The sequence below is a fragment of the Eptatretus burgeri genome, chromosome 3 (assembly GCF_056783735.1).
Source record: "Eptatretus burgeri isolate ZD-2024b chromosome 3, Ebu_testis_v1, whole genome shotgun sequence".
Taxonomy (NCBI): domain Eukaryota; kingdom Metazoa; phylum Chordata; class Myxini; order Myxiniformes; family Myxinidae; genus Eptatretus; species Eptatretus burgeri.
In genome coordinates this window covers 2101268-2115178 of record NC_140963.1, presented here as the reverse complement: position 1 = coordinate 2115178, position 13911 = coordinate 2101268, and the positions used below count along the sequence as shown (strand labels likewise).

At 43.5% G+C, this 13911-nt stretch overlaps 1 protein-coding gene across 1 annotated transcript in view; it reads left to right on the top strand.

Annotated features, from left to right (window-relative positions):
* The window catches only part of LOC147029292 (nck-associated protein 1-like), a 241226-nt gene that overhangs the window by 192074 nt on the left and 35241 nt on the right, over positions 1–13911 (top strand). The window contains exon 23 of the mRNA XM_085872236.1: positions 4614–4711. Coding sequence (XP_085728362.1) covers positions 4614–4711 — 98 coding nt within the window. The remainder of the gene's footprint in view (positions 1–4613; positions 4712–13911) is intronic.

The following is a 13911-nucleotide window of genomic DNA, read 5'->3' as shown; positions in this document are numbered from 1 at the left end:
CAGTTTTGGAGGAGAAACGTCAAAGTACGCGCAGACATTAACAGAAATTATATATATATATACACACACATACATATTGTTATGGATTTCAGAATCAGATCCGACTAATGCATACAAACATTTAGGTCCTCAGACAGTTATTTTGCAAAATGCATGTCCAGGATAGACCCATCCCCATGTCTGCTGGGATTCTAAATTTGCTGCATTGGAGAATGGTAAAGAATAGATTCCCTTTCTTAAGCGATGGTCTTTTTCTCTTTACGACAGACACATTCATGCACGTGAAATATCCGTTAGCCCCAACGGAGGCTCGTCTACCCTCTTTCCATCAGGACACGTTAGCTTGGAGGTGGACGATTTATTTCCACCTTGGGCTTGCAGGACATTTTATTAAGCACACCACGGGCTTTTCCTGAGCGGTTATTCTGACGGTCAAATACGGCTGTGGATCATTTACCTCACCCACCTATCTTTCATTGACGTTGACGTCCACCTTTTTTCATCGACGTTTGACGCCCTGTTTGACAGCTCTATGGATGTTGGCTGGCTCTTCGTGTCGGGCTGAACGAGGAAGGAATGATCGTGAGGTTGACAGTTGGTCACGTGCAACAATGCGCAATCGGCAACGTGGATTTGGCTGGTCTGCTTGAAGCTCCGCCCAGACGGGCTACCTATAAAAAGAACGAGAGGACCGTTTTCCTAACAGTTTGTTTTGTGACCGCTGGTGACAACCTTACAGCTCCCCACAGTGCCTCACAGTGCTTCACATCCTCAGTTCCTCACATCCTCAGTGCCTCACAGTTCCTCACATCCTCAGCTCCTCACAGTACCTCAGTGCCTTACAGCTCCTCACAGTGCCTCACAGCCTCAGATCCTCACAGCGCCTCACAGATCCTCAGTGCCTTACAGCTCCTCACACTTCTTCACATCCTCAACGCCTCACAGTGCCTCACATCCTCAGCTCCTCACAGCGCCTCACAGTTCCTCAGTTCCTTACAGTTCCTCACACCCTCAGTTCCTCACAACACCTCACAGTTCCTCAGTGCCTCACAGCTCCTTACAGCTGTCCATTGGTTGCGGCTCCTGGTGGCTCCTGACGTTTGGACCGTTCCTGCAGGTTCTGCTCAAGACCTGCTCTTGGCGTACCTGATTCTTAGCATCCCTGGTTCCTGGGGATGAGGACGTGACGTCAATTGGTGTTTGAGCCTGTTTGCGTGTGGGTGCACGGCAAGGCAGGATGCTGGCAACGGACCAAGATACACTCACACATTTCGGGACATTTTATTTGACGCACGACGACTTCTACCTTGGTAAGCGATACCGGATTTCTCTCCCCCTGAATGATCTGCTGGGTTCCCTTGTCTCGTGTTTCATTGTTAAGTAAGGCATAGTGATAAGCATCTGCTCTCTGTCTGTTGTTTTTTTATCAACGCCTGATTAATTCTTTATTTGCTTGAGATTATTTTGATTGATTTGAATCAACTTATTTTCACCACAAGGAAATTTAAAGTTCTTCCGTTTCTTTATTTTTTCCTTGTTAATAAATTCCTTGTTGACGTTTCAACCTGTCCGTGCTTGTTCTTTCCTTCCATTGATCCAGCATTGTCCGAACCTAGGTACCCTGGGAGGTAATTCCCAAACAAATTGACCTGTCATAGTCGGCATGCACCAGCGGTAAACGTTCGGCCATCTTACTTAAGATCTAATCAAGATTAGATTGGTGCATCGCTGAGGGCACGCTCCCCGTTCAGGAAGCCGTGTGACCTCCAGTTAAATGGAAAAATTAGACGGTGGACACTGGAACTCGTGGTTAACTGATTGGCACTCGTGGTTGTAAAACAACCCACCATACCACAAAGTTAATTGTGAGCGATGGCTCCAGGTCCGGCTCTTCCGAGGAGAAACAGGGATTAACCACCTCATAATACACTCTGTACCCATGGCCGTAACAATGTATATGTACATGTACTGTGTGTATATATATATATATATATATATATATATATATATATATATATATATATATATATATATATGTATTTTTACTGATCAAATATAATATATACCAAATAATTGGAAAATAATAAAGGTAAAAGGCAACTGAAATTATATATGTATGATGCTGTGTAAAAAAAAAAAAGTCAGCTGCATGCATGTTGTGCTGGGCAGGGTGGAGGAATGTCAATGTCACTGATGGGAGCTATATGTCGGGACAAATGTTCAACAAATGACTCTGTACATAGCTGTGTTTTGGCTAATGTGTCTGAGTAATGCAACAACTACACTCTCACAAGAACAAGGAACAGACTCGAGGAAAGAGTTTTATGACCCAGGCCATGGACAAGCACATCCACAGAGACGAGGCATACAGACACCTCAATGTCAGGTATTAGAGCGACTTTGTGCCACACGACCATAAAATAGTCAACCGAGTGTCAAAATTTACGAGGAGGACACGATGTGACATCTGAGAGAAGGAACAGCTGCAGCACATCCTGTGGTCAAGTTCATTTTTAAAATCGGGCTCAAACAGCAAAGAGGGTTTTGAGTGTGACATGCTACTTACGACTGGTGTAGCAACTCCAAAGCCCTCACTCAAGAACCAGCTGCACCTCTGTGGATACTGGTCGATCTTATCTGCTGGCTGGTTGGGTTCCCGATGAACCTACTGCCTCTCTGGTCTCTGAGACGACATCCAAGCAGGCAAATCCTCTCTGGTCGTGTCGAAAAAGGCAAAAAGGGCATGTCTTCTCATCCTCACTCTTAAGCACTGGCGGTCTGTAATGTGACCCTTAAAAGTAAGTAGTGGACTCGGATTCATCTGCTTGCTTCAATGATATGAAGATCATCCTCTGGGAACTTGCAAACCGACTGGCCGGTCAGACTTCAACTTGTGCGCACTCAACAGGGCAAGGCTGCATTGCTTCTAACGTGACCACAACCGACTTTGACATCAATTCGTATTTCTTAAGTACTAGGAACATGAGATTCTTCTCCACTCCATGTGTCCTCTGTGTCCAACCTGTCCACCCCATGCATGCTTATTTTGCATCCTGTTTGTGTCTGTTACATTCTCATCCGTTCACTGTCCTAGTTCTTCCTCGAGTCTCGACTACGTGTTCAAAAAATATCCTATTTGGCTACAATTTTTCTTCCGAGCATTGGTGATATCCCGATAACCCGAATCCCAATATCCTGAATCCCGATATCATTGGTGATATCTCGAATCCCGATAACCACACCGGTTTTCGGGATTCTTTTTCCCGAATTTGCACACCCAAGTATTTGCCAATGTGGCTGAAACAAGAGACTTGCGGGATACTGTTTGGTGGAGCAGACATGCACAGCTTACGAGATAAATAATTATTTATTAAAATAAAAGACACAAGCACAAGAGACTATTGTGAACAGATCTAGCATACAGACACAGGCGATGTACGACGGTAAAAATAATAATTATTGTACAATATGAACTCGAAGGGCCCAGATAGACACTCCTACATGCACTAATACATGACAAACCACGTAAGGATTGCTAAAGTGCTCAAATGTCCATGAGGGAACAATTCAGGAGTAAAGCAAGGCTGAACAGAACAGAGCATGGTAGTACCAGCAGAGAATGCGGCCCAACAAATCATTGCCCCAAAAAGAGGAAGAGCTCCGTAGCACCAGAAGTCCCCGGCAAAGGAGTGAGACGGCCAAAGAGCATCTGCATGCTGCCGGCACGATAAGGAAACGGATTGCGACTTTGGCCAACTGCGGTGCTTCTCCTTGGTGCAGGTCCACCCAATGTCTCACCACCTTGCTGCAGCAGTGGGAGGACCATCCCATGGGCCAAGACCCAGGTGACAGTGCTGGCACCTGTGGTGACACCATGGCCCATTACGGGCACCGACATCTGAGGGAGGGTGGAGGGAGAAGGACAAGGGTTTGAACTCATTGTGGTGCCTTGCTCAGCAACCTCATATTATTGCTATTCTTGGGGTCCCTTTGTCTTATCTTTCCTGGCCATTACTGGTTCAGACAGGGAGAACAGCATGTGGAATACTTATTCTCACCCACCGCAACCACACACACAACACTGCCTCCAGATGGCACACAAAATTCTGGCAATCTTCACCTAAACTTGAAATCCTTATTTCAGATAAAAATGAACGACACGACATGAGCACCATGAATGGTCCATGCTTAGGCCTTACACTTTGATCGTTGCCCTGTACCGCTCACACGTCTCCATGTGTTGTTAAATAACGTTTTAAGAAAACATTCTCGTGCCATTATTTGTGTATGTACATTCATAGTGTAAGGTTTAACTTGCATAAATATGTATCCCTTGCAATTGTGATTGATGTCGCCCACCCGATCGTGATCATGCACAAAAGTAATTAGTGATAAAGATTTTAAAAGCTACAATGATTACATCACATTGAAAATGTATCCAGGCTGTTGGGGCAATTGTGTGGCTTTCCCTAAGGAAGTTGATTGGCCCTCTGGGATAGCACCGGACCCTCAGTTGGCAACAATTCCGGAATCTGTCAGCAAGCTTTCAATCAGGACTTGTGTCCTTTCATCAAATGTGAAATAATTAAATTATCCTTTTTTGTTATTCCCAGAAATGCGATGTTTGGCCGAGCTCTTAGGGCCTTATGGAATCAAATTCCTGAATGAAAACCTCATGTGGCACATTTCCTCACAAGTCGGTGAACTCAAGGTACGTAGCAAGGACAACAAGAAACGACAATGATTTCATGGACATTTTATGAACCTTGTGTGTGCCTACCTTTGGGAAATGGACAATACCTGTCAGAAACCTTAAGGTTCTTGAATCGATGAATGTCGAAACCGGCAGGCAGGTAAACTCCAAACTTGCATTCACTTTGCAGGTAAAGTACAAGCAATAAAGACAACACTGCGATGCAGCACTATGCACAGCAAAGCAACTGATGACTGCTTTTTTTCTTCCTTCCTCCCTTCACCCCCCCCTCCCCTCCCGTCTGTTTTCTTGTTATATATATATATACTACTTGGACAGAGAATGCTTCCTAAAGCCCCTCCATATTTACGAAATCATAAATCTTTAGGAACTTGACAATCGATAGTTTTCCAGTTATTTGGTTCCGTCAAGTCGTGACCGACTTCTGGTGACATTCATCATCAGATTTCTCCAAACAATCCCGATCCTGCACTGCTTCCTGAAGCTCTAGCAGAGCCAGCCTTGGTTGCAGCCTTTACCCCATCTATCTAGTACATCCAAGTCTGCCTCTTCCTCGTCTTCCCTAAACCGTACCCAACATGACTGATGTCTCGAGACTTTCATTTTCTGTACGCATGATGTGTCTCTGTTTCAGCATCATTTTCTCTCATTTACTTGGTGGTCTAACTTCTTCAAGCACCGATTTGTTTGTTCTTACAATCCATGGAATTTTTTAAACATTCACCTCCAGCAACTCAAAACTGAATCTTCTAACTTTCTCTTTTTCATTGTCCATCACTCACATCCATACATTAAGCCTGGTGTTGGCTTAACGGTGGCTGGCTTTTAAGATCTTAGAGTCTGGAGTTAAATCCCCTGTCACACCGTTGAATTAACACCAGGTGAATTTGACTAAGCTTGTCATCCTTATGAGGTGGGCAAAACGAGTACCAGCTGACTGGTAACAGGGAGCATTGCGTCGGCAGCACAGACCGCGCCACCATAAAATGACGCAGCCAAGCAGCCGCAGGCTACGTACGAATAAATTAATGAAAATCCATACATTGCAACTGGAAATACCAGAACATTCACTACCCTCATTACCTCTGCCAACGAAGGTGAAGGAGGTTATGTTTTCACCCCTCTCTGTCTGTCTGTTTGTTACTTATGAAATCTAAAGATTTCGTAAGTATATTGATCGCTTCTGTCCTCTGTTTGTGTGTTTGTTTGTAGGCACGATAACTCGAAAACGGAAGAAGCTACCAATGTCAGATTACACCACGTGATGCAGGAGGGTGATGGCTCGTGCTGATTAGATTTTGGTCAAAATCGGTCAAAAGATCAAGGTCACAGTGAGGTCAAACATTCGATTTTTGATGGTTTTGTACAGAATCATCGTAGAAACCTCTGGTTTGCGTTGCTACCTTCTCTAGAGACAGCTTTTATTAGACAAGGTCAGAGGTCAAGTTGACGATTTCGTAAGTACCAGTCTATGACTGCTTGTTTGTTTGTTTGTTTGTTTGTTTGCAGGATATCTCAAAAGTTGTGGACGGATCCAGATGGAATTTGGTGCGCAGGTTTGCTGTGTGACAAGGACGAACTGATTAGATTTTGGTGAAGATCCGGATCTGGATCTGATAATTTTTTCAGTGACTCTTCACCATTGAGAGACCGGACCAAACTAATATATAACCTGATATCTCAAAAGTTTATGAATGTATTTGGACGAAACTTGGTGGACAGGTTTGTTGTATGATGAGGACGAGTTTATTCGATTTTGTTGAAGATCTGAATCCAGATCCTCTTTCGAGACTTCAAGTGATTCTTCACCATTGAGAGATAAGGCCCAAAATGATATATCGCACAATATATACCACTAGCCACTACTGAATACCACTAGGGTTGCCACACCAACACAGGGTTACCAGCAAGCTGGCACTCATTTTACCGACCTCGGAAGGATGACAGGCAAAGTCAACCCCACCTGGTATTAATTCAACAGCCGAGTGGGATTTGAACTCAGGACCCTCGGATCCCAAGCCACCACCCGAACCATTTAGCCAACACCAGGCCGAAAAACGATATATACCATGATATTTCAAAAATGTATTGGGCCTGATTATGTTCTTGTGGATCAGGCATAACACGGCAGAGGTATGCGCTCTACCGAGTACCCTTTGTCGTCTTGGTATGTTTTGTCACATGCTGTATTTGTTTTTCCAGATCTTTCTCAATTTCGACGTTGCTGTTCTCCCCAATTCTAACCATCAATTAATTTCTCTTCCACATTCTCCACTCAATTCAATCTCAGAATCCAGGAAAGTTAAAATTTCCACTATTTCCACATGATTGTCTCCCAATCTCGGGATGGTCACGATGGCCTATAGGTGTGCTAAGCTCGCCTGGGTTCGAATCCCGACCCACCTCTAAACTATTATCCTGATGTTTCACAGGCAGGGTGATTCCTAAATGTGCGTGCCGTCCCTCGGATGGATATTAAACGGGCGTCCCGTCTGCCGGCATTACTCGGCGGACGCTAAAGATCCCACAGTGTCCTTCATGAAGAGTAGGCAAGCTTTCACCAACACCCTGAACAAATTACAAATCCCTGCCATTACCAGCAGGGGGAATTGCATCAGCAGCTCAACTGCACCCCCAGCCAATGATGCTACCCAGCAGCGTTGTGCTGCATACAAAAAAAAGAGGTCTTCCATGATGGACATGTCGATCTTTTCAGTTGACAAGATTTTTTTTTTTTTTTTTAGGTTTCAATAAAAACCAGCTTTTTCACTTTTCTTCTTCACTGTAGGCAGCAGATTCACCAAGTCCTCTTTAATTTCTGCCAACAGAGTGGTATCATCATCATCATCATCCCTTAGATTGTTGATGCATCTTCCTCTAATCCTGAGCCCAGCCTCAATATCATCCAAGTTTGATTTCTTCATGTGATGTATTCATTATTCAGATTGAACAAGTAAGGGAAGTGAATGAACCCTTGTATAACCCCTTTCCTCTTCCAAACCATTCTGTCTCTCCATACTCTGTTCACGAAACAAGAAGCTACAGCAAGAACACTCTTTTTTTTAATCAGACATTTCAGTTGATACGACATCCCCATTTCTCGAATCGTAATCCTCATCGATTCATGATCAACATCATCGAAAGCTTTACGATAATCTATAAAACATAGAGACTCCTTCATTTGATGTGCCTTTGTTTTTCCCCCGTGGTCCACTTCAGATTTGTGATTTTTATCTCCATTACCTCTTCCTCCTTTGAAGCCTGCATACTCGAGTGGCATTTCTCGCTCAATGAAGTCTTCTGTTCTGTTTTGAATGATCTTTACCTTCGCCATCGAAGGTGGATGGATGTTATGTTTTCACCCCCGTCTCTCTGCCTGCCTGTTTGTTACTTGGTGAATTTTTTTTTTTTTTTGCCAAGTATGTTAGTCTGTCGCGTTTGTCTGTTACCTGGCGAAAAAAATTTTTGCCACCGTTTTCAAGCAATCGTTCTGAATTTTTTTTGTGTATGTACATGACTGGCCAAGGAGTGCAACACTTAATTTTGGTGAAGATCCGAATCCGGATCCAGATCTGAGAGTTTTTTTTTTTTAAAGCGATTCTTCACCATTGTGAGAGATTGGGCCAAAAATGATATATAGCACAATATCTCAAAATGTTCTGATAGAATCGGATGAAACTTGGTGGACACGTTGGGTGTGTGAGAAGGACTAACGATTCGGTTTTGGTGACGATTCGAATCCGGATTCGAGAATTTTTCAAGTGATTCTTCACCATTGAGAGATAGGACCAAAGACTATATGTAGCACAACATCTCAAAAGGTTATGGATGGATTCTGCAGAAAGTTTTTTTGACAGGTAGGTTGGGAATAACACAAGGAAGAATTGATTCGATTTTGGTGAAGATCCGATTCCAGATCTGGATACGAGAATTATTTAATTTTTTAAGTGATTCTTCACCATTGAGAGAGAGAGGACCAAAAACGATGTATAGTACGATATCTCAAAAAGTTGTGGATGAGTTGTGACAAAACTAGGTGGATGAGTTGGTTAGGTGATGAGAACAAGCCATTTCGATTTCAGTTAAATTGCGGATTCAGATCCAGCCGATGGCACACAAAATGTAAACGGTTCAGCATTTTGGACGTATGCGCTCTATCGAGTGCCGTTCCATTTCGCCAAGTGCCACTCAGTGATTTTTTTTCATTTGTTTGTTTGCTCTGATTTTTTTTTTTTAATGCGAGAAGTGGAAATATAAATATGAAATAGGATAGCGTAGTGTTGAGGAAATTGAAGCAAGATACCCAGGATTACACCTCGGACTAACACAGAGCACACTTTCTATCTGAGGCAGGCCTTGAAAATGGCCATTCAGGACTTGACGATACAAAATGAATAGCGCAAAACAACTAACGGATTAACACGAAATATTGCACGGGACGAAGCGGAAACACATTGACGAATAACACACATAAAACACGACGAATCTGGTTTGAACAATCCAGCTTTGGTGAGATGGAACCGAGCAGCTCAGGTCTCACCGTGCACTTCAATCTCCTTCGTTGAAAGAAAATCGAGCAATCCTGCTCAGCGCACCATCTTGTTTTGTCAGCGTTTGTTTTTACGCATGAAATCAAATTATTTTCTACAACTGCCTGAACAGCTGACTTTTTGCAAATAATGTGATGAAAAAAGACAAATGTCATCACTTCTCATCCTAATGACGAAGCACCGCAGGTTCAGTAATATGTCAACATCAAAAAGCTGGTGTGGATCAACAACTAATCATATTCACTATTTAATAATCACCATTATACCAGGTCCCTCGCTCGTAGTATATAATTAGAATAAAACAATCCTGCTGGTCATAGCTGCACGATTCCTTCCACTGTGACCATACTCTGTGCAGAGCGTTGGTGCTGCCAAAGCAGTCTCCTAGGCTATTGGACACAATGCTTGATGGGTCGCCACTCCGACACAGGATACCAGCAAGCTGGCACTCATTTTACCGACCTCGGAAGGATGACAGGTGGAGTTAACCCCACCTGGTATTAATTCAACAGCCAAGCAGGATTTGAACTCAGGACCCCAGGATCCCAAGCCCACCACCCGAACCATTAAGCCAACACCAAGCATAGCTGCACGATTGAGGAATGAAATGAGAAATTTTTTTTCGATAATGTACATTGATCTTTAAGTTTGTTTATTGTTATAGTTTTGATTGGCAAGCAAGAACTTATCGTCTAATGGAAGCATTCAATATGTGGGAAACGTGACATCGGATGATGAACTGGTAGCATTTCAACTTCTTTAATCTGATGTTTGTAGTTTTGCATCAAAGAGGAGCTTTAAGCAGAGCCAATGGTTTTAATTGTTTTTAGCCCCCTACTGGTTTCACCAGAGGGGACAATATGTTTGCTCTCTGTCCGTCCCACCTGTGGTTTTTCAGACTTTTTTCCCCATACCCTTTAGCATATTCAACTGAAAATTTGGTACGTGGCTTTTTTCTGATACGTTACATAACGAGTTTAAGTTTCAGTGCACTTTGTCAATTTTTCACAGAGTTATGTCCTTTTTAACTTAGAAAATATCACATGGGTCGGGCACATGTGTTGTAAAGCAATTCCCGCTCTTGTTTCCTTTCTTTTGATTTTTCTCTCTATCTCCCCATCTTTCCCTCCTTTTATTTCTGCTCAAGTTTTCTTCCTCTTCACATTTATATCCAGAAATGGTTTTGCTACCCATGAGTGTAACTTAATACGTGTTATCTCACAAGAAGAATGTAAGAATCACATCCTCCCCTCCACACCTGTACCTGTAAATTGACCTTTCTTCTGCACCTTGCATAGTTGGTGATCAAATATTCTCTGACATACCTGGCTCTCTTCCTTTGGCTTGTATGTCCATTCAGCAGTGTAGTTGGGCATTTCTTTTTGTGTTGTATTTCATTTTTAAACAAAATTCCATCTGTATGTTTCTTGCATTAAAACAAATAATGTTACGAGCCCAAGATATTTTGACCAGAGCTAGTCACTAGAAGTTATGGGTCCGTAAAGGCACTTACAGCAAAGTCACTACTCCAGATAATGAGATGACACAAGATTATAAAATGTGAATTTCATGTTTGAAAACATAAAATGTATCGATTAATTAATATTGGTAAATGGTACATTCGCAGATACAATCAAAGCAACAATACTCGTACAAGTTATCAAGAAATGAGAATAAAAAATATGATGTACTACAAATGTTCAATCGTGCAGCAAGCAAAGATTGCAATAATACAACAAAACAAGATTCCTATCTCACATTTCCCAACACAAATCATGTATGCAGCCATATGTACTACATGTTACCAAGTTCACATCTACATCCGACACGGTGATGCCCTGCCAATTGCCACATCAGTTCAGGTCTTCTTTCATTGGGATAGGAACTAACTCAGCATCAGTGCACTGCTGGGAACCTCCTGCTCCCTCTACACCATCCATCCATCCATCCATCCATCCATCCACTGGGGACCGTACTCTGTACAGAGCATCAGTGCTGCCGATGCAGTCTCCATTGGCTGTGAGCCTTTTTTGGTCTCAGCGTAAGGTGTCATGTACCCCCTCTCAATGGCGACTCCGTCCTTTTTATACGATACTACATGCACAAACAGCTTCTCTTTCGCTGCCTCGAATCAAAATGTATCTCACAATGATGAGGCAGCGCGTACCCACTGGGGAACCATCGACCCCCCCACCCCCCCCCCAATTCAGAACCTCTGCTCTACACCATGTGCACTAGGTCTAGTATTTAGTTAAGAAAGCTCTTTTTTGCAGCATGGTGGATGTTCATGTAATGTTCAATGCATTTTCAGGCAATTTTACACCTCCCCCCTTACCACTCCTCTGGCAATACTTTGTAATGCTGAGCCAACCACCCACCCACTCATTTGTGCGTTACATAATAATGGGGCAAGTCCCATGCTGCCTTCATCATTTCATGGAGGATGCCAGAGCTTCCCACAAATTTTCCATTCTGCAGCTTGACAATAACCCTCCTTTTTATGGCAGTGGCACTCAGCCATATGTGGTCATGGTGGTTGTCTAACTTTCTCCATTTCTGCTCTGTCAAATTGTTTTATGATGTTTTAATATTTGGGTAAAGTACATCCTTCACTACTGTGGCAGTCTTTGGGTGTTTTGCAGTGATTTCCATCATCATCTTTCAATTAAAGCAGATCTCACTGGCACAAGGCCGCTCTGTCCATGCTGCATGTCTCAGGGGAAATTGACCTCATCCTTTGCTTACTTCATCATTAGTTGTTTTTGTTTTTTTGAGTAAAGACCGTCTCTTTTGTACAACATATTTTTCTGCAATTTTTGACCTCAATAACACGAGGCCATTTTTTTTTTGCACCAATTTATATTTTGCACCAATCAAGATGGTACTGGCTCTGCCAGGTGAGAAGTGGTTCAGAAGTGAGGTCCGACTAGATAGTTTGAATGTGGGATCAATGGAGGGGAGAGGAGTCGAGGTGGTGGAGATGATAAAGAGAAGGAGGTTGGAAGTGGTGTTGATGCAGGGGACCAGATGGAAAGGAGATAGGGTGAGGAGGTTGGTAGGAGGATACAAGCTGTTGCATGTGGGTTGAAATGTAAGGAGTAATGGCATGGGAATAAGAGTATTTTAAGAGATCAGCAACCAGGTGGTCAGAGTGCAAAGATGGGAGGGATGGATAGTTATGGCATGGGTGGTGATGCAGAGACAAATGGTGTGTGTTATTTTAGTGTATGGCCCATAAACGGGAAAGACTAGGGTGGAGAAGCAGGAATTCAGGGACGTATTGGAGAGGATGATGGGAATGGTTGAGCTGGACATGCTGCTTTGTATTGCCGGGGACTTTAACATGCACGTGGGAGTAGCAGTGCCGGGAGAAGAGGAATGTACGAGTAACTTTGGTTTGGGAATGAGGAATAGAGAGGGTCCAGAGTTGGTGGTGAGGAATGGGATGGCCATAGCTGGTTCATTCTTTCAAAAGTGGGAAAGCCACAAGATTACCTATAGGAGTGGACATCACAGAACAGAACTGGATTTGGTGGTGATAAGGAAGCAATCCTTGTGGCAGGTGTACATGATACCACCTACCACAACCATGTGGTATTTCTGGCACAGATGAAGACAAGGAGGAGGGTTAAGAACAGGGGTTGGAAGATTATTTGGTCAGGGAAGTGCAGGGGAAACGTCGTTGATTACAAGGAGAGGATGAAGGCCAGGTTTGATCAACTTAACAAAGAAGCGGAAGGTTTGGAGGAGTGGAAGAAGTATGGAGAAGCATTTAGGGGAATTGCAGAAGTTTGTCTAGACGTCAGGAAAGTGTGCATTGTCGAGGGATAGAAAGCAATTATGGTGGGCAGAAGAAGTAGCGAAGGCAGTTGGTGAAAAGGAGGAGGATTGGGAGAGGATAGAGAAGAGAAGATCAAGAATAGGGGAAGCATCTGGATGTGGGGTTGCTGCACCTGTATGGACAAAAGAAGAAAGCAGCAAGGTGAGCTGTGGATAAGTTGAGGAATGATAAAGAAGAGGAGAGGTGTACAACAAGCTGGAAGAGGATGGTGGGAATATGATAATTTTATAAATTAGCATGTGATCGGGATGAGGAAAGTAAGGACATGAATTGGAGGGGGAGGGGGAGGGGGAGGGCAGTGATTCAGGATGGTGGAAGTTGAGTGACGGGGGGGGGGCAGTATTTAAGGTTTTGGAAAGATATTTCAAGGAGCTGTTGAATCAGCGAGGAAGCAACAGTGAACTGGAGCGACTTTCTTATGTAGAGGGGAAAGTGGAGCTGGTGGAGATCATGGAGGAGGAAGTGCAGATGGTGTTGAAGAGGATGAATAAGGGAAGAGCGCCAGGCATTGATGAGGTGTGTACAGAGATGACAATTGCAGCAGGTGAAGTTGGAGTCATTTGGACAAAGAGGCTGTTGAATATATGTTTGACAGAGGGTTCAATTCTGGAGGAGTGGAGTACGGGGTTAATTGTACCGATATGGAAGGGGAAGGGCGTTGTTCAAGATCCGGGATCCGGGGAAGTATAGGGGCATTATGCTCGGTTACGCTCCTCAGTCATGTAATGAAGGTGCTGGAGAGAATTCTGGATGGATGGATAAGGAAGAGTGTGGAGATGGAGATCAGAGAAGAGCAGCAGGGGTTT